General features: G+C 41.8%; 2 protein-coding genes across 2 annotated transcripts; one reads left to right on the top strand and one right to left on the bottom strand.

Annotated features, from left to right (window-relative positions):
- Positions 1–1,921: 1,921 nt before the first annotated feature.
- On the top strand, positions 1,922–6,993 carry LOC116747280 (the record flags this gene model as incomplete). The annotated part of the gene is given in 2 exon segments (XM_032619060.1): positions 1,922–2,570; positions 2,573–6,993. Coding segments are annotated over 2 exon segments (5,070 nt in total), but the record flags the coding sequence as incomplete, so codon positions are not given.
- Positions 6,994–19,663: 12,670 nt separating this feature from the next.
- On the bottom strand, positions 19,664–20,170 carry ZCCHC13 (zinc finger CCHC-type containing 13). The gene is given in 3 exon segments (XM_032620638.1): positions 19,664–19,716; positions 19,719–19,764; positions 19,766–20,170. Coding segments are annotated over 3 exon segments (504 nt in total).
- Between the last annotated feature and the right edge of the window lie 889 nt (positions 20,171–21,059).

Here is a 21,059-nt window from a genome sequence, read left to right as displayed (position 1 = left end):
GATTGGCTTAGGAAAGTGCCTTCTGGGTACAATTTCTCTGCCCTTACAAAGACTGAGGAAAAAGACCTTTTTCTACTTTGGGATATTGCCATCTACATGCTGTGCCTATGATGGTAGCAGTCATTATGGGTCATGATGAAAGTCAGTTTTAGAAGACAAACCAACAGAATAAGAATAACATAGCAGAAACATGGAAATAATTTGGGTCTTTGATAATGTCATAAATCACTCATTTAACCAGTTCTGAAACCATCCTATCTCTGAAGCCCTTGATATGTGAGATAGTAACTTTCCTCATCATGTAAGGCATTTGAGTTGGTCTTCTCCTGTTTTCAGCTGAAAGTATCTTAACTGATACAAAGTGGAGTAGAAATTAATCCATCTCATGCTATAATTTGTTGTCGGTGATGGTGGTGGTACTCACTGGTTGTGACTAAGGTAACAAGAAAGCTGGAGACACTCAAAGAATTAGAACCTTTGCATATTTTGAGGAGAAGAAGAGAGAAATGCATGGTGTGGGGTTTGATGAACAATCAGGAGGGTAAGACTTTCTTTTGTTTGAGGTGTCCAGGATTATTAATTACATAAAATAGTTCCCTGGGAAGTTGCTGGTGACAGAGACCTATGAAAGCTGATCTATAAACTCATATAACAGCATTAAATTAAAAATCCTCATTCCTTGAGGGGATGGCCCGGATCCTAGTTGGATTCAGCAAATTCAGTTGAGTGTTACTCCTTAGTTTCAGAAAACACCTTAGAAATTCCAAAAAATTATCTTGGACATGAGAACAAATATTGTTGATATTATCCACACCATTACTGAGGGCATTCATTGTCATAGTTGTGATGATTTTCAGTTGAGTACTAACCCAACACCAGGGAAAGATGCCTGCATGGACTCACTTATAGGAATGTTCTAGAGTGACAGGTATCAGAGGCAGAAAAATTATAAAAATGGTTAGCAAGTTTTGTGGGGCCTTTAGGGACTTTCCACCCCCTCACTTGTTCCCGTAAACCAATTCTTCTCCCTATCGTGCGCCACTCCTTCTCCCTATCGAAACCAATTCTTGGAGTTTTTCAGTTGACGGGGACTTGCCAGACAGCGGGTAATTTTCCAGTTGCCCGTAACAGGTATACGCCCTAACCGCCACAATGAACAGACAACTATAACGGCCAGAAGGTGGGACAAAAGTTCCTAAGCCAATGAATTCAAAAGTCACCACATTTACCCAATCATTGTGAGAATATACCCGCCCTATGAGTAAATAAACCTATAAAAAGTATGTGATTCCGCTTTTAGGGGTTCCCCATCGGCCTCCTGCGTGAGGTTCAGGGAACCCCGGTGCATCGGCTCCTAATAAACCTCTTGCGTGTTGCAACGGCTCTCGACTCTTGGCGGTTCTTGGGCGAGTTGGAATCCCTCGTAGACCGCTTGGGTCTAACATTTGGGGGCTCGTCCGGGATCCCCACTCGCCCCCGGGTCACAAGAACATCGGGAGTCGGAGGTATCAGGTAGGCTCGAGCCCAATTGTCTGTTTGTTTGTCGTTTGTTTGTTGCTAGCCGCCATTAGGAAAAAGCCGTGCGAATCGGCTTGCTGTGGAATCTGTATTGGACTCCTGGCTAGGCAGACGTGCCGAAAGCTGGTGTCCACGGGCCCCGGGGGACGCCCTGGTGGTCCATCTGGAAGGAGAAACAAATTTTGTCTCCCCTTCATCTGGTTCTGGCAGGTTATATAAGCTGCCATCTGAATTTGAGTTGGTTTCGGGTTTAAGTTCGCGGCGGCTGGTTCTGGCAGGTTATATAAGCTGCCATCTGAATTTGAGTTGGTTTCGGGTTTAAGTTCGCGGCGGCAATATCAATGTGTGTCTTTTGAAATTTTATTGTTTTTCTGTACTATTATCTTTCTTTTGACGGACGACAATGGGACAAACTATGACGACTCCTCTTTCTCTTACCCTAAGCCACTGGACCGAAGTTAGGGCTAGGGCCCACAACCTTTCGGTAGAAGTAAGGAAAGGAAAATGGCAAACGCTGTGTACCTCTGAGTGGCCTACATTTCAGACAGGGTGGCCACCCGAAGGATCTTTTTTGTTAGATAAGGTTGGGCTAGTCAAGTCTAGGGTCTTTAACACAGGACCCCACGGACACCCAGACCAGATACCATATATCTTGGTCTGGGAAGATCTAGTTCTCTCCCCGCCTCCGTGGGTCCGGCCCTTTGTTTCCTCAACAGGCACGTCTGCATGCGCTCCAGCACAATCGGAGATATTGGCCCTGAAGAAAACCCCAGACACGGAAAAGTCATCTGCTGCCCCGGACCCGCCAAAGGCGATATATCCTGACCTGCAGTCTGATTTGCTTCTTCTAGATTCCCCACCTCCTTATCCTCCGGCCCTAAATCCCATGTCGCCCCTAGGACCCCCAGCTTCACAACCCTCCGCACCAGTAGGGCCACCTGTTATGGCGGAAAGAGGGGGTCCCTCGGGGGGCACCAGAAGCCGGAGGGCTGTTTCCCCGGATTCTACTGCTTTACCCCTTAGAGAATATGGCCCCCCCCCGATAACCACGGGAATAGGCCCCTTCAATACTGGCCCTTTTCCTCTGCAGATCTTTATAATTGGAAGATGCATAACCCTACTTTCTCTGAAAACCCACAGGCTCTTACTGCTCTAATAGAGTCTCTTGTCTTCTCCCACCAACCCACCTGGGATGATTGTCAACAGCTCCTCCAGACTCTCCTCACAACTGAGGAGAGGCAACGGGTTCTCCTGGAGGCTAGAAAGAATGTGTTAGGCGCCAATGGACAACCTACCCAGTTGCCTAATGAGATTGATGCCGGTTTTCCACTCGTCAGGCCGAATTGGGACTTTAATACCCTGGAAGGTAAGGAGCACCTGAAAATGTATCACCAGGCTCTGGTGGCGGGTCTCCATGGAGCGGCCAGGCGCCCCACGAATTTGGCTAAGGTAAGAGAGGTAACTCAGGGGCCCCAGGAATCGCCAACCGTGTTCCTAGAATGCTTAATGGAGGCTTTTAGACGATTCACTCCTTATGATCCAACCTCTGAGGAACATAAGGCCACCATAGCAATGGCCTTTATTGACCAGGCGGCCCCTGATATTAGAAAGAAGTTACAAAGGCTGGATGGCCTACAAGGTTTCTCCCTTCAGGACTTAGTAAAAGAGGCAGATAAGGTATATAATAAGAGGGAGACAGAGGAAGAAAGGGAAGAAAGAAAGCAGAAGGAACAAGAGGCTCGTGAGGTAAGATGAGATAAGAGGCAAGAAAGACATTTGAGTAAGATACTGGCCACTGTAGTCAGAGGAGGAAACAGTAGAGACAGAAATAGACAGGAAGGGCGAACAACGGATAGAAGGCGGCCATTAGACAAGGACCAATGTGCCTACTGTAAAGAAAAAGGTCATTGGGCAAGAGAATGCCCTAAAAAAAGGAACGGGGGAAGGCCAACCAGAGATAAAATCTTAACATTGGAAGAGGAAGATTAGGGAAGTCAGGGCTCGGACCCTCTCCCCGAGCCCAGGGTAACTCTTAAAGTGGAGGGGGAACCCGTCCAGTTCTTGGTGGACACCGGAGCCCAGCACTCAGTCCTCCTCGATTCAAAGGGCCCCCTTTCAACTAAAAGATCATGGGTCCAGGGGGCCACTGGAAATAAGCAGTACTCATGGACCACCCGAAGGACAGTAGATCTTGGGGTGGGACGAGTAACCCACTCATTCTTGGTCATACCTGAGTGCCCATACCCTCTGCTAGGTAGAGACTTACTCTCTAAGGTGGGGGCCCAAATCCACTTTCAACCAGAAGGGCCCACCATAACTGACAACCAAGGGAGATTACTCCAAATCTTGACCATGAAACTGGAAGATGAACACAGGATATATGAAACACCCTCGCCTCCACAAGCTGACATGCAGGATTGGATGACTAGGTTTCCACAGGCTTGGGCAGAAACTGCCGGTATGGGAATGGCAAAATATCGGCCCCCTGTGGTGGTAGAACTTAAAACAACCGCCACCCCAGTGACGGTCCGCCAATACCCCATGAGTAAAGAAGCCCGAGATGGCATCCGTCCTCAAATACAAAGGTTACTGGAATTAGGGATCCTGGTAAGGTGCCAATCTGCATGGAATACCCCTCTTTTGCCAGTTAAAAAGCCAGGAACTAATAATTACCGACCGATACAGGACCTACGAGAGGTAAATAAGCGGGTGATGGACCTCCACCCCACGGTACCCAACCCCTACAATCTCTTAAGTACTCTTCCACCTCAGCACACTTGGTACACTGTTTTGGATCTTAAAGATGCTTTCTTCTGCCTGAGACTTTCTTCTCTCAGTCAGCCTTACTTTGCCTTTGAGTGGAAGGATCCAGCCTCTGGGATGTCAGGCCAGCTGACATGGACTCGCCTGCCACAAGGATTCAAGAACTCCCCCACCATTTTTGATGAGGCTCTCCACCAGGATTTGGCATCTTATAGAGAATCCAATCCCCAGGTAACTCTACTTCAATATGTCGATGATATTCTTTTAGCTGCTGAAACCCAAGAGGACTGCATCAAGGGAACCGAGAGGCTGTTAACAGAACTAGGAACATTGGGATATCGGGCTTCAGCAAAGAAAGCACAAATATGTCAACGACAGGTTAGTTACCTGGGGTACTTGTTAAAAGGAGGACAGAGATGGCTTTCGGAAAGCAGGAAAGACACTGTTGCCCGGATACCGGCCCCCAAGAGTCCCAAACAAGTTAGGGAATTTTTGGGGACGGCCGGATTTTGTAGGCTATGGATTCCGGGGTTTGCTGAATTAGCAGCCCCTTTATATCCCCTGACCAAAAATGGCATCCCTTTTGCTTGGGGTGATAAAGAACAACGGGCTTTTGACCGAATTAAACGAGCCCTACTATCAGCCCCGGCTCTGGGGCTACCAGATGTTACTAAGCCTTTTCATCTGTACGTGGCCGAGAATAAAGGCATCGCAAAGGGAGTACTAACTCAGAAACTGGGCCCCTGGAATCGCCCGGTTGCGTACCTATCAAAGAAATTGGATCCTGTGGCAGCAGGATGGCCCGCCTGTTTAAAAATAATCGCCGCGGTGGCCGCTTTGGTCAAAGATGCTGACAAACTGACTTTGGGGCAGAACCTAACGATAACAGCCCCCCATGCATTAGAAAGTGTAATTCGTCAGCCACCCGACAGATGGCTAACAAATGCCAGGATGACTCATTACCAAGCCCTGCTGTTAAACTCAGATCGTATTAAGTTTACCTCAGCCACAGGACTCAACCCGGCCACCTTGCTACCCGACCCTGACCTGGAAAGCACTACCGTCATCCATGATTGTCAGGAAGTACTGGCTGCAGCACACCGTAGCAGACCAGACTTGATGGATCAGCCCCTCCCCAACGCCGACGTTACCTGGTTTACTGACGGAAGCAGTTTCCTAGAGGAAGGTAAGCGTCGGGCGGGAGCTGCCGTGGTAGACGGGAAAGAGGTCATCTGGGCAGCCGCATTACCGCAAGGGACATCGGCCCAACGGGCTGAACTAATCGCCATGACTAGAGCATTGGAACTAGCAGAAAACAAAAAGGTAAACATCTATACGGACAGTAGGTACGCATTTGCTACCGCCCATGTCCATGGGGCCATTTACCAACAAAGAGGGTTGCTCACCTCGGCGGGCAAAGAAATTAAAAACAAAGAAGAAATAGTGGCACTGCTAGCTGCCCTCATGCTCCCCACTAAAGTCAGCATCATTCATTGCCCCGGACACCAGAAGGACAATACCCCGGTGACAAGAGGCAACAACATGGCAGATAGGGTGGCACGAGAAGTGGCTCTACGGGAAATCATACTAGAACTATCAGATGAGAGTCCTGGGAAACCAAATGATAGGGGAACAATTACCCCAGCCATAACTAAAGGAACATTATCTCCTCAACAAGCAAAATCCATGCTACAACAGATTCACAGATGGACACACTTGGGAACCAAGAAGATGGTATCCCTATTACATAAGACAGGTTATGATACCTCTGGATTAACCAAAATAGCTGAGCAGATTGCACGAGAGTGCATTCCATGCCAACAGGTAAACTCCCATAAAGGAAAACTTGAGGTCGGAAAAAGGCTCAGAGGAGACCGCCCAGGAGCCTATTGGGAGGTCGACTTCACTGAAATATGCCCTGGAAGGTACGGTAACAGGTATCTTCTAGTTTTTATAGATACCTTCTCAGGATGGGTAGAAGCTTTCCCGACGAAGAAGGAGACAGCTACTGTGGTGGCCAAAAAGATCTTAGAAGAAATTTTCCCCCGGTTCGGGGCACCAAAGGTAATAGGATCAGATAATGGTCCCGCCTTCGTCGCCCAGGTAAGTCAGGGTGTGGCCAAATACCTGGGGACTGATTGGAAATTACATTGTGCCTATAGACCCCAGAGTTCAGGACAGGTAGAGAGAATGAATAGAACTCTAAAAGAGACCCTAGCTAAATTGTCCATAGAGACTGGCGGTACAGATTGGACGGTGCTCCTTCCCTTAGCCCTGTTCCGGGCTAGAAATACCCCCTCCCGCTATTATCTTACTCCATTTGAAATACTATACGGGGCCCCACCTCCTCTTTTTACGCTAAGGGAGAAATTAAGTCCTGACTGCCAGAATAACACTGACTTATATGCTAGGCTGTTGGGACTCCAGTTGGTCCAAAAGGAGGTGTGGTCCCAGCTGGCAGAGGCTTACCGACCAGGAACACCAGCAGAGGCTCATCCCTTCCAAGTTGGAGATTCCGTGTACGTCCGTCGGCACCGAACCCAGACTCTAGAGCCTCGGTGGAAAGGACCATACATCGTCCTGCTCACCACCCCCACGGCTATAAAGGTAGACGGCATCGCTGCGTGGATCCACGCTTCACACGTGAAGGCCGCACCAGCATCTGCAACATCGGAATGGCGAGCCCAAAAGACCAGCAACCCGCTCAAGCTCAAGCTTCTGCGATCATCAGATTTATAACTTTAACTTTGTTACCCCTACTGACTGTGAGTAATTTTAGTCCTCACCTGCCCCAGCATTTAACCTGGCAGGTAATTTCCCAAACTGGAGATGTAATATGGTCTGTTAGCCATACTGCTGCTCCTTGGACCTGGTGGCCAGACCTTTTCCCCGATGTTTGTAAATTAGCCATAGGAGCTCCCAATTGGGACACAGCACACTCCCATGATTGTCAAAATGCCCCATCCATACCCGGTCGGGCCGGCCAATACGGCTGCCAAAACTCGGGTACGCGACAGAAACTTAGCAACCCTACCTTTTATGTATGCCCGGGATTTCATCGCCATAGGTCCCTAAATTATCAATGTGGGGGAAAGGAACATTTTTATTGTAAAAGCTGGGGGTGTGAAACCACAGGAGACACCTATTGGAAGCCCACCTCTGGCTGGGACTTTATTAAGGTGACAGCCAATTATACACACCCAACCAACCCCTTAACTTATAGGCCTGAATGTACTAAATGGTGCCATCCCCTTAAGATCTCTTTTAGTGAACCAGGAAAAAAGGATAAAAACTGGATAAATGGCCATTCATGGGGAATCAGGTTTTATAAAGAAGGATATAATGATGGATTACTAATGACCATCAAACTAAAAATTGAAACCCCTACTCCAGTTCCTATAAGCCCCAACCCTGAGATAGGGCACTCTTCGCTACCTTTGGCCCCTCCCACAGCGTTACCAGAGATAAGAAACCAAACTTCTGAGCCAAAAGGAATAACAATCAAGCCCAAGACCCCCCAGGACCGAATGCTCTCATTGGTCCAGGCGGCTTTTGAGGTTTTAAATGCCACAAACCCGGAGGCTACCAAATCATGTTGGCTTTGCTATGCTGCTCCTCCCCCTTATTATGATGCTATAGGATATAATTCTAATTATAATAATGTTAACACTCCAGATCAATGTCGATGGAAACAAGAAGGAAATAGTAAATTGACCCTGGCCTCAGTATTAGGAAACGGTACATGTGTAGGAACGCCCCCCTCGTCCCACCGACATCTTTGTGCCAATTTAAGCCTCCCACAGGGCTCAGGGTATCTCCTCCCTCCTCCGGATGGATGGTGGGCATGTAACACAGGATTGACCCCCTGCATTTCTTTAGAGGTCCTTAAAGCTTCAACCGATTTTTGTGTGTTAGTTCAGCTGGTCCCCAGACTCATTTATCATTCAGATTCATCCTTTCTAGATGAATATGAGGGCAGAGGAAGGTTTAAGAGGGAACCCATAACACTCACCCTGGCTGTACTCCTAGGACTAGGAATGGCAGCCGGGGTAGGAACGGGTACAACAGCCCTCATCCAACAGCCCCACTATTATGATGCCTTAAGGCAAGCTGTAGATGTTGACCTCCGGGCATTAGAAAGTTCCATAACTCAGTTAAAAGAATCCCTCACCTCGCTTTCAGAGGTGGTAATGCAAAACAGGAGGGGATTAGATCTGCTGTTCCTTAAGGAGGGCGGACTATGTGCTGCACTAAAAGAAGAATGCTGTTTTTATATTGATCATTCTGGGGCTATTACCAAAACTATGGACAAACTTAGGGAGCGCCTGGACAAAAGACAACAGGAAAGGGAAAATCAAAAAGGATGGTTTCAATCATGGTTTGATAAATCTCCCTGGCTTACTACTTTAGTTTCCACCTTGTTAGGGCCCCTCATTATTTTATTGTTGCTTTTAACTTTTGGACCATGCATTCTGAATCGCCTGATAGCCTTTATTAGAGAACGCATTAGTACGGTACAAGTTTTAATGCTAAGGCAACAATATCAAAACTCGCAAAAAGAAACTGAAATTCCATGATTGAAATTAGTTACAAAAAAAAAAGGGGGGGAATGTGGGGCCTTTAGGGACTTTCCACCCCCTCACTTGTTCCTGTAAACCAATTCTTCTCCCTATCGTGCGCCACTCCTTCTCCCTATCGAAACCAATTCTTCTCCCTATCGTGCGCCACTCCTTCTCCCTATCGAAACCAATTCTTGGAGTTTTTCAGTTGACGGGGACTTGCCAGACAGCGGGTAATTTTCCAGTTGCCCGTAACAGGTATACGCCCTAACCGCCACAATGAACAGACAACTATAACGGCCAGAAGGTGGGACAAAAGTTCCTAAGCCAATGAATTCAAAAGTCACCACATTTACCCAATCATTGTGAGAATATACCCGCCCTATGAGTAAATAAACCTATAAAAAGTATGTGATTCCGCTTTTAGGGGTTCCCCATCGGCCTCCTGCGTGAGGTTCAGGGAACCCCGGTGCATCGGCTCCTAATAAACCTCTTGCGTGTTGCAACGGCTCTCGACTCTTGGCGGTTCTTGGGCGAGTTGGAATCCCTCGTAGACCGCTTGGGTCTAACAGTTTTAGGGTCAAGGCTGGCTACATAATTTGCAGGGCCCGGTGCAAAAGGAAAATGGGAGGTTCATTGTTCAAAAATTATTAAGAATTTCAGGTGTTAGAGAAAATGGAAAAGTAGGAGGCTTCAAGTGCCTATCACTTCTTGGAACCTCCAAAACGAAAACTGAGCAAAACTGTCTGAATCAACTTTGTCAGAACTCTGGAAAATAGTCAAAGGATTATAGTAACCAACTGAATGATGAATCAGGAAAAAGTCCATTTTAACATGATAGGAGAACTTTATAGAGTTTTTTTTTTTTTTTTTTTCTTTATAGAGTTTTAACTTAGTCTTGCCCCAAACTCCTCCCAGGTGCAGTGGCTGTCTTAATGATGACAGCCTGTGTTCCTGTTGTGGGTACCTGGTTCTGGAAGGAACAGAGCAGACTTTGTTTCTAAGGAATTGTGTTTGTCCCATTTGACCTTTTGGAGGTATTCTGAAGGACTGATGCATGGCATTTGCCTTTATTTCACCTAACTCGGAACACTCTCAGGTTGGAAAAGTGGCTAAATGGAGGTCATTCCTGGAAAATATTGAAAGGTAAATGAACAAGTTGTTGTTATCTGTGGCAAAAGAGTACAGTCACATCAGACAATAGGAATGCTAAAAGCCTGGGAGGAAAAGCTGGGGAGAGAACAAATTTGGGAAATAGGGGCTTTCAAAAGCACCCACATATCATGGGGAAGATGGAAAGTCATACACATGCCCAGGGCTGGTCACATCTCAGAAAAGACCTGAGAAAGCCCTGAGCATTTACTTCCTGCTAAAATTTAGGTTCACTGAAAGGGGGAAGTAAAGAATAAGCCAGAGTTGTAAATGGACTGGCTAAGCATTAAAGGAGGGTCCTAACACAGAAACAATCTGTAAAGACCAGGATAGATTTTTTTCTTTTCTCCTTTTACTTTCTTTCTTTCAACTCCGAGAGTTTAAGGACATCTCTGTCAAATCACTAGCTGACCACAAGCTAACATAACAGAGACTTCAGAGAGCACACTCAACAAAGAATATACAGGAAGCAGGAAACAAATTCTGAGGAGGGAAATATTTTGATTTCCAAAGTTACCACATTATAATATTCAAAATATCCAGTATTCAACACCAAAAAAATTACAAGTCATGAAAAGAAACAATGAAGTAGGTCACATTCACAGGGGGAAAAATAGAAATTAACAGCACTATCACTGAGGAAGTATATACTTTGGACTTACTAGACAAGGATTCTAAATTAATTTATATATGCTCAAATAGCTAAAGGAAACCATAGACAAAGAACTAGAGAAAGCCAGGGGAATTATGTATCACCAGATAGAGAATATCAATAAAGAGACTGAAATTATAAAAATAAACCAAATAGAGATCTGGAGCTAAAATGTACAATAACTAAAATGAAAAATTCACTAGAAGATTTAAAAGCAGATTTGAGCAGGTGGAAGAAAACTCAGCAAACTTGAAGGTAGGACAACTGAAATTGTAAGTCTGAAAAGCAGAAAGAAAAAAGAATAAACAAAAAATAAATGCAGTCTGAGAGACCAGTGGAACACCATAAAACATAGTAAAATATGTATAATAGGAGTACCAGAAGGAATGGAGAAAGTAAAAGGGGAGAGAGAATATTTGAAGAAAAAATGGCTGTAAACTTGCAAATTAGATGACATCCAAGAATCTCAAAGAAACCCAAATTGGATAAATTCAAAGAGACTCACACTGAGACAAATTATAATCAAACTGTTGAAAGACAAAGACAAAGAGAATACTGAAAACAGCAAAAGAGAAGTGACTCAGCATGTACAAGGGAGCCTCAATGAGACTAACAACTGATTTTTCATCAGAAACCATGGAAGCCAGAAGGCAGTGAGAGAACATATTTAAAGTGCTGAAGGAAAAATTGCCCACCAAGGATTCTATATCCAGCAAACTATCCTTCAAAAATGAAAAAGAAAATAGACATTCCTTGATAAACAAAAGCTGAGAGAATTGTCACTAGCACATCTGCACTATGAGAAATGCTAAAGGGAGTCATACAGTCTAAAAAAAAAAAAGATAGTAACCTAAGACCATACAAAGAGATAAAGAACACTGGTAAAGGTATGATATAAGTAAAAATAAGAGTCAGCATTGTATTTTTGGCTTGAACCTTGTCTTTTTTCCCCTATATCCTTTAAAAGACAAATGCATAGGGCAAATTACTTGATTAGACATTCCTCTAAAGAAGATATACTAATGGCCAATAAACAAATGAAAACATATTCAACATCACTAATCATTAGAGAAGAGCAAATCAAAATCACAATAAGATACCACTTCATAACAATTAAGATGGATATTGTTTTATAATAATAAATAAAAACAGAAATGAAAAAGTGTCAGTGAGAAGGTGGAGAAATTGGAATCCTTGTGTATTGCTGGTGGGAATGTAAAGTGGTGCAGGAAAATATAATAGTATGGCAGTTCCTAAGAAAATCGAATATAGAATGACCATATGATCCAGTAGTTCCACTTCTAGGTACAAATCCAAAAAGACTGAAAGCAGAGATTCAGACATTTATACACCAATGTTCATAGCAGCATTATTCACAATAGACAAAAGGTGGAAACAGCTCAAATTTCCATTGACCAATCAATAGATAAACAAAAATGTGGTATGTACATATGATGAAATAATAGTCAGCCTTAAAAAGGAATGAAATTCTTACAGATGGCCAGTAAGCACATGAAAAGATGCTCAACATCACTAATTATTAGAGAAATGCAAATCAAAACTACAATGCCATACCACCTCACACCTGTCAGAATGGCCATCATTAAAAAGTCTACAGGGGCTTCCCTGGTGGCGCAGTGGTTGAGAGCCCGCCTGCCGATGCAGGGGACATGGGTTCGTGCCCCGGTCCGGGAAGATCCCACATGCCACGGAGCGGCTAGGCCCACGAGCTATGGCCGCTGAGCCTGCGCGTCCGGAGCCTGTGCCCCGCAACGGGAGAGGCCCCAACAGTGAGAGGCCCGCATACCGCAAAAAAAAAAAAAAAAAAAAAGTCTACAAATAACAAATGCTGGAGAGGGTGTGGAGAAAAGGGAACCCTCCACTGTTGGTGGGAATGTAAATTGATACAGCCACTATAAAAAACAGTATGGAGGTTCCTCAGAAAGCTAAAAATAGAATTACCATATGATCCAGCAATCCCACTCCTGACAATATACCCAGACAAAACTATAATTCAAAAAGATACACGCACCCCTATGTTCATAGCAGCACTGTTCAAAATAACCAATACATGGAAACAACCTAAATGTCCATCAACAGATGAATGAATAAAGAAGATGTGGTACACATATATACAAGGGAATACTACTCAGCCATAAAAAAGAACAAAATAATGCCATTTGAAGCAACTTGGATGCAACTAGAGATTATCATACTAAGTAAGTCAGAAAGAGACAGATACTGTGTGATATCACTTATATATGGAATCTAAAATATGGCACAAATGAACATATCTACAAAACAGAAACAGACTCATAGACATAGAAAACTGACTTGTGGTTGCCAAGGGGCAGGGGAAGGGAGAGGGATGGACTGGGAGTTTGGGGTTGGTAGATGCAGACTATTACATTTAGAATGGATAAGGAGCAAGATCTTAACGTATAACACAGGGAACTATATTCACTGTCCTGTGATAAACCATAATGGAAAAGAATATTTTAAAAAAGAATGTATAGGACTTCCCTGGTGGCGCAGTGGTTGAGTCCGCCTGCTGATGCAGGGGACACAGGTTTGTGCCCTGGTCCGGGAAGATCCCACATGCCGTGGAGCGGCTGGGCCTGTGAGCCATGGCCACTGGGCCTGTGCGTCCGGAGCCTGTGCTCCACAACGGGAGAGGCTACAGCAGTGAGAGGCCCACAGACCGCAAAAAAAAAAAAAAAGAATGTATGGGGGCTTCCCTGGTGGAGCAGTAGTTAAGAATCCACCTGCCAATGCAGGGGACACAGGTTCGAGCCCTGGTCTGGGAAGATCCCACATGCCGCGGAGCAACGAAGGCTGTGAGCCACAACTACTGAGTCCCCACGCTGCAACTACTGAAGCCCACGCGCCTAGAGCCTGTTCTCTGTAACGAGAGGCCACTGCAATGAGAAGCCTGCACACCATGATGAAGAGTAGCTTCTGCTCACCGCAACTAGAGAAAGCCTGCATACAGCAACGAAGACCCAATGCAGCCAAAAATAACTAAAATAAATAAAATTTAAAAAAGAATGTATGTATGTGTCTGAGTCACTTTTCTGTACAGTAGAGATTTGCACAACATTGTAAATCAACTATACTTCAATAAAAACTTTTCTAAAAAGGAATGAAGTTCTGATACACACTGCGTGATGGATAAACCTTGACTATATTATGCTAAGTGAAATAATCCAAACACAAAATGACAAATACTGTCTTATTTCACTTATGTGATGTACCTAGAAAAATTAAATTCATAGAGACAGAAAGTAAAATAGTTGTTACCAGGAGCTGAGGAAAGGCGGAATGGGGAGTTATTGTTTAATGGGTAGAGTTTCAGTTTGGGAATATGAAACAAAGTAGGCTTTAAGAAAAAAATTACGAGACAAAACGAGTCATTATATATTGATAAAATAGTCAATTTATTGAGAAGATATAACAATGATAAACATATATACACCAATAACAAAGCCACCCCCAAAAAACACAAAGCAAAAATTGACAGACTTAAAAGGAGAAATAGACTCTTATACAAAAATAGTTGGAGAAGTCAATAATTCACTCTTAATAATGGCTAGACCAACTGATAAATTATAAAGATATAGAGGACTTTAACAACACTTTAAACCAACTAGACCTAAAAAAATATAAAGAACATTGTTCCCAACAATACCAGAATACACATTCTCCCCAAGTGTACATAGAACATTCTCCAGGATAGACATGTTAGGCCACAAAACAAGTCTTATAAATTTAAAAAGATTGAGATCATTCAAAATATCTTCTCTATCCACAATAGTATGAAACTAGAAATCAATAACAGAAATAAAATTGGAAATTCACAACTATGTGGAAATTAACATCACACTCTTAAACAATCAAGGATTAAAGAAGAAATTAGAAAATACTTTGCTGAATAAAAAAACACAGCAAGGGCTTCCCTGGTGGCGCAGTGGTTGAGAGTCCGCCTGCCGATGCAGGGGACGCAGGTTCGTGCCCCGGTCCGGGAAGATCCCACATGCCGCGGAGCAGCTGGGCCCGTGAGCCATGGCCGCTGGGCCTGCACATCCGGAGCCTGTGCTCCGCAACGGGAGAGGCCACAGCAGTGAGAGGCCCGTGTACCGAAAAAAAAAAAAAAAAAAAAAAAAGCAAAACTTATGAGATTTAAGTGAAAGTAGTGCTTGGGAAATTTTATAGCTGTGACTGCCTATGTTAAAAAGAAGAAAGGTCTCAAATTCATTACTTGATTTTAAGGAACTAGAATAAGAATAGAAAACTAAATCCAAAGATAGCAGAAGGAAGGTAATAATAAAGATTAGAGTAGAGATAAATGAAAGAGAGAATGGAGAAAATCAACAGACATTGAAGTTGGTTTTTTGAAAAAAAATCAATAAAATTGACAAAATATTAGCTAGACTGACTATGAAAAATGAAAGCATACTCAAATTACTAAAACATCAGAAATGAAAGTGGAGGCATTAGTATTGACATTACAGAAATAAAAAGAATTATAAGGGAATACTATGAACAATTGTATGCCAACAAAATAGATAACTTAGATGAGATAGACAAATTCCTAGAAACACACAAACTATAGATACTGACTCAAGAAGCATGGAATATCTGAACAGTCCTATAACAATAAAGAGATAGAATTTGTAATAAAAACCTCCCAACAGAAAAAAGTTCAGGACCAGATGGCTGCACTAGTGAATCCTACCAAACATTTAAAGCAGAATTAACTCCAGTCCTTTTCAAATCCTTCCAAAAATAGAAGAGGAAGGAATATTTTGGAACTCATTCTATGAGGCTAGCATTATCCCAATACCAAAGCCAGACAAAAATATCACAAGAAACAAAAACAACAGGTCAACATCCCATACAAATATAGATCCAAAAATCCTCAACAAAATAACAGCAAACTAATCCAGTAGTGTATTAAAATGATTATACCTATGACCAAGTAGGAAATTTCCCAGAAATGCAAGAGTGGTTCAACACACAAAAACAAGTTAATATAATATATATTAAGATAATTAAAGGGGAATAAACCACATGATTATCTCAATTGATGCGTAAAACCATTTGACAAAGTCCAACACCATTTAACGTTAAAAACACTGAGCAAAAATTTCCTCCTAGTTGTTTTTCTTTTTCAGAGATTTTCTGTGTCTTTTTACATGTATATTTTCCCATATGAACTAAGGAATCAGGTTGTCTACTTCAAAAAACAATCAAATAAAGAAACCATGTAGTTATATTTGTTGGGATCCTGTTAAATTTATAAATTAGGGAAAATTGGCATCTTTATAAATTATTAGTTTTCTGAAAATTGTTATCATAACATGTTATCATGTTATCATACATACAACATATTTTTAATATGTATAGTTTAAGTAATAATAACAAATCAATATTAACAAATCAATATTAACTCACTACTAGAGATAAAACTAGAATTATTACTTTTATTATTATTTATTTTTAAGTGTGGTAGTATGCATATAAAATAATATTTACTATCTTAACCATTTTTCCTGGCTTTATTGAGGTATAATGGACAAATAAAATTATATATATTTAAAGTATACAACTTGGTGATTTAATATATACACACATTGTGAAATGATTACCACAATCAAGTTATTAACACATCACCTCACAGTTACCTTTTTTTTTTAGAAGATTTTTTTTTTTTTTTAATTTATTTTTTATTTTTTTTTTTGCGGTACGTGGGCCTCTCACTGTTGTGGCCTCTCCCGTTGCGGAGCACAGGCTCCAGACGCGCAGGCTCAGCGGCCATGGCTCACGGGCCCAGCCGCTCCGCGGCATGTGGGATCTTCCCGGACCGGGGCACGATTCTGTGTCCCCTGCATCGGCAGGTGGACTCTCAACCACTGCGCCACCAGGGAAGTCCCTGAATACTATTTTTGACTGGAGTCCATAAATTTTGTTTCCATCTTCTAAATTGCTGGCAATTGTAATTGTAATTACCTTTTGGAACCTACAGTTATTTAGTAAGTGATTTATAAATTTTAAAATAGCTAGAGAGTTTAAATTTATTTTTGGTGTTTACTCTTGTTTTAGAAAGTACAATGTGCTCAGAGCTTTTATAATAGGAAGAACTACCTATGTTACACTGTATGTATTATTTGGTAGCCTGATCATTTCTGTGTCGATAAACACTCTGCTATAATATGATTTTTAGTGACAGCAAAGTATTTTATCTTATACATGTGTCATATTTTAAATTCCCTACGCTTTGAAGATAAATGTTTCTTATGTATCACTGCAATAAATAATGTTGAGGTGAACACTATTTTTACTATATATTTGAGTATATATCCATGATCAGTCTCTTAAATTTCTAGAAGTTTAATTTCTATTTCAAAGGATAAGGACTTTTTAAAGGTTTTTGATCTATAATGCCAAATTGCCTTCCAGAAATGTTATACAAATTTTCTGCTTCCAATAGTAGTGTATGGGGTTCTCATCTCTCCATATCCTGGCCAACAGGTATAACCATTGAGCCTTTTATTAATACATAATGTCCTTTGACTCTCGTAAACTTTTTTGATTTAAAGTCTATTTTGGCTTATATTAGTATAGCCACCTCTGCTCTCTTTTGGTTACAATTTGCGTGGAATTTTTTCCCCATTCTTTCAATTTCAATGTATTTGTGTTTTTGGACCTAAAGTGAGTCTCTTATAGACAGTATACAGTTGGATCATGTGTTTTTATCCATTCTTTCAATATCTGTCTTTTCATTGGAGAGTCTAATCCATTTACAGTTGAAGTAATTACTGATAAGGAAGAACTTCTGTCATTTGCAATTTGTTTTCTGTATGCCTTATAGCTTTGTCCCTCATTTCCCTGCATTACTGTCTTCTTTTGTGTTTAGTTGATTTTTTTGTAGTAAAATGTTTAAATTCTTTCCTCATTTTCTTTTAAGTTAAAGAGGGAACTTGTGACTTGTCTATAGGGAGAAAGTACTACTCACCTCCAGATGAAAGTTTCCACACAGAAATTGGTGCCTATTGCTTCCTGATCTTTCGTTTTATTCCAGAAAGAAGAAAAAGAATTTCCATTGGAAATGTTCCAATTTTTAAATGTTGGCATCTAATTAATGAATGTTGTTAAACAATGTTCAGGTCAAACTAAACATATTGTGGACCTGATTCAGTAAGAGAGCTACCATTTTGTAACTTCTGGCACAGGGTACAGGTGAGTCAAAATAAGACTTCCTTTCCTCTAGACTAGAAAAAATGCCTAAAAGGAATGTAAAGAGGACTTCAATGCTGTGTGTGTCCTTAGTAAAGGGACATAGCCTCTTTCCCCACTCCAACTCTGGGCCAAACTCCTGAGGTCATGGGAAATGAAATGCCAGATGGTTTGGGGGGATTCAAAAGCAGATTCCTGTGGTCCTCCTTTCCTAAATAGAGTTCAGCACTATGATGAGACTCAAGAATTTGTTTGGCTCAGTGTGATATAGGAGTTTCTAGCTGTGTCTTGGCAGACTGGACTGAGATTGCCCTGTTTAGGGGCTGGGAGTGACTGAGTTTATCTTGTTGAGATAGCACAGAGTGACAGAATCAATTTCTAGGAGCCCAAGAGGGTCACAGAAGTTGAAACTCAGCTGAATTGAAAGGGTCTTTCAGATGGGGATGAAGGGTCACACATCAAGTCTTATGGAGGTTCATAAAAGAGTGCGTCTTCAATTATAAAACCAGTTACATTTCTTTTACTGGGTTTGAGTTTATGGATCAAAAACTGTACCCTCTACACTATCTTTTCTGCTATAAATTCTATCACATCCTAGGTTTGATATGTAGTATTGTCATTACTGTTATTTTGTAAATCACTTTTCATTACAACTTCAATTTTTTCTTGACACAACGGTTACCTCCCCCCATCCCAGGTTTTATTTAGAATTTAAATTGCCTTTTCTATTTTACAGAACTTCAGTTGTTTTTCAGATCTGATTTTTTTAAATGGGTCGCAGCATATGAAATTGAATGTATTCATATCTGGGAAAACACATTTTTTGGAAATTCCTAAACATAAATATAATTTTCATACCTGTGAAAATGTGTGTTTTTGAAATTACAAAAGCCCCTAACTATGTTTAATCTTAGTGTTTTTACCTGTTTTCTTAGATTTTTAAAAATATGTAAGTCCAAACTTTATCACCAATATCTTTATGTCCACAATTTGCTGCTAAGGTTTTTTTGTTTGGTTGTTTTCTCATTGCTCTCTCTCAAAGCTACTTATACACGTTATACATATTTTTCTGTTTTATTTTCATAAACTATACACTCTCTGTAAGACCAGATAGAGATGTCTTTCAATGTTATTTAAGAGGTAATGAGGTCAAATAAATCAAAGCAATCGATATATAATAAAGTTACTTTGGCAAAGTCACAGACATTTCTAGAATCAGCTTTATTTGTGCAATGAATCTCTGAGGAGATGTCGCCTCCTCAGGGTGCCTTGTGTATCTAAGACAGAAACATAGGTTCCCCCCACACACACATTCTCTATCCTTTTACCTGGTGTTCTTTTTTTTCTCAATAGCAATTTATCTTTATCTGACACACTATTTTACTTGTTAATAGATTCCAGGCTTGTGTTTGCAAACTTGGTCTGATCTGTTCACAGATATTTCTCCAGCTTTTCTGGCAGTGGCTGGCACACAGTAGCTCTTAATTAAATGTTAAATCAAAATGCCTCCAAAGAATCTAGAAACTGCCTAATGCTCAGGATGTTCAATGACTGGAGTTATCAGTGGTGCAGAAACACATTAATTATAAGACATCTACAAGTGAATAACTTTTTCTGAGATTTTTTTTCCCAGCCCTTTCCTCTTTTACCTTTGTAATTAAAGCTCACTGGCCTGAGAGTAGCCTCAGTCTATCAACCTTTGGTCAGAGAAGAGGTTTCAGAGAAAACAACACAATTATCATGCAGCAAAAGGAGTAGGGGTGGGGAGGAACAAAGGGAAAAGTTAAGCGGTAGCCTCAATGGGGCATTCCCAGGCTAGATGTCCAGGTTCGCCCAGCGGTAGCAGTTGACCTCGCTTCTTTTGCTGCAGTTGATGACAGTTGATGGCCATGTGGCTGGTCTCGCCACAACGGTAGCACTTGACTCGGGCACAGTGTTTCTGAATGTGGCCATATTCGCCACAAGAGTAGCACTTCTGCCCCTCCTGATGGTCACAATCACAGGCCAGATGCCCTGGTCTGCCACAGGTGTAACAGCACTGCTGTCTTTCTCGCTTAGGCTTAACACAGTCTTTGATGATGTGACCACTTGTCCCACAGTTGTAGCAGATGTCATCGAGAAGGTTACAGTTCTTAGCATGATGACCAGGCTCACTGCAGCGGTAACAGATGACAGGTAGGGTGGCAGAACTGCACTGAGCACCTCGGCCACCACCTCTAGCTCCGTGCCCTCGAGCTCCTCTTCCTTTAGGGCCAGAGTGTCCACACTTGAAGCATTCCTTACTGTTCATGGCTGCAGTGAGATCTTCAGGTGAGTGGTCCCACTGCTGCCCCGGAAGCCCCAACAAAACTCCCCTTACGGAGGTTTAAACAGAAGTGGCTGTTTTTCTCGAGGGGCCTCAGCAACGTCACACAGGGTTTGTGCACACATTCTTGTGTCTTATAATTAAGGCTTAGGCCTTCTTTGTGGTCCAGTAGATGACCAGTTTTTATATATGTGCTTTGGACATAGGAAAGATATGTGTTAGATGTATCTAATCCAGTAAATGAAAGAAATTATAACAAATTAGAGTAACCCATTTGGGGGGGGGATTAAAAAATAAAATACAAACGTCCATAAAGATATGAGATACATAAGATAGAAAAAAAAAAAATGTGTAAAATGCTACAGGGAGATTTACTCACAATTTAGCCTGTTTTATTTCAGGAATCTAAGTTTTCAACATAATCACCACCATTTAAGTTGTAAAACAACATAATTGAAGCACTCACTATAAAGAATATGATGTTCTTTGGAAAATAAATTACAAAATCTTAATTTAAATATTGGACAGGGCTTCCCTGGTGGCGCAGTGGTTGAGAGTCTGCCTGCCAATGCAGGGGACACGGGTTTGTGCCCCAGTCCAGGAAGATCCCACATGCAAAAAAAAAAAAAAGAATAAATATTGGACAGATTTCCTCTCTGTTTTCTCAATTATTTATTATATAACTCTCATAAGGATTTATGGACATGTCCACTTATATAGATATATGTATGGAAAACTAGACACCAAAAAATATCCAACTGTAGCTATTTTGGGGCTATAAGATTGAAAAGGACTTTTTTCTCCTTATTTTCCTTCTCTGTATTTTACACTTTTTGAAATGACTTTAGGTTGTGTAATTTAAAAAATCCACAAT

The sequence above is a fragment of the Phocoena sinus genome, chromosome X (genome assembly GCF_008692025.1).
Source record: "Phocoena sinus isolate mPhoSin1 chromosome X, mPhoSin1.pri, whole genome shotgun sequence".
NCBI classification, from domain to species: domain Eukaryota; kingdom Metazoa; phylum Chordata; class Mammalia; order Artiodactyla; family Phocoenidae; genus Phocoena; species Phocoena sinus.
Note: the sequence above shows the minus strand (reverse complement) of the source record. Positions and strands in the feature narration are given on the sequence as shown.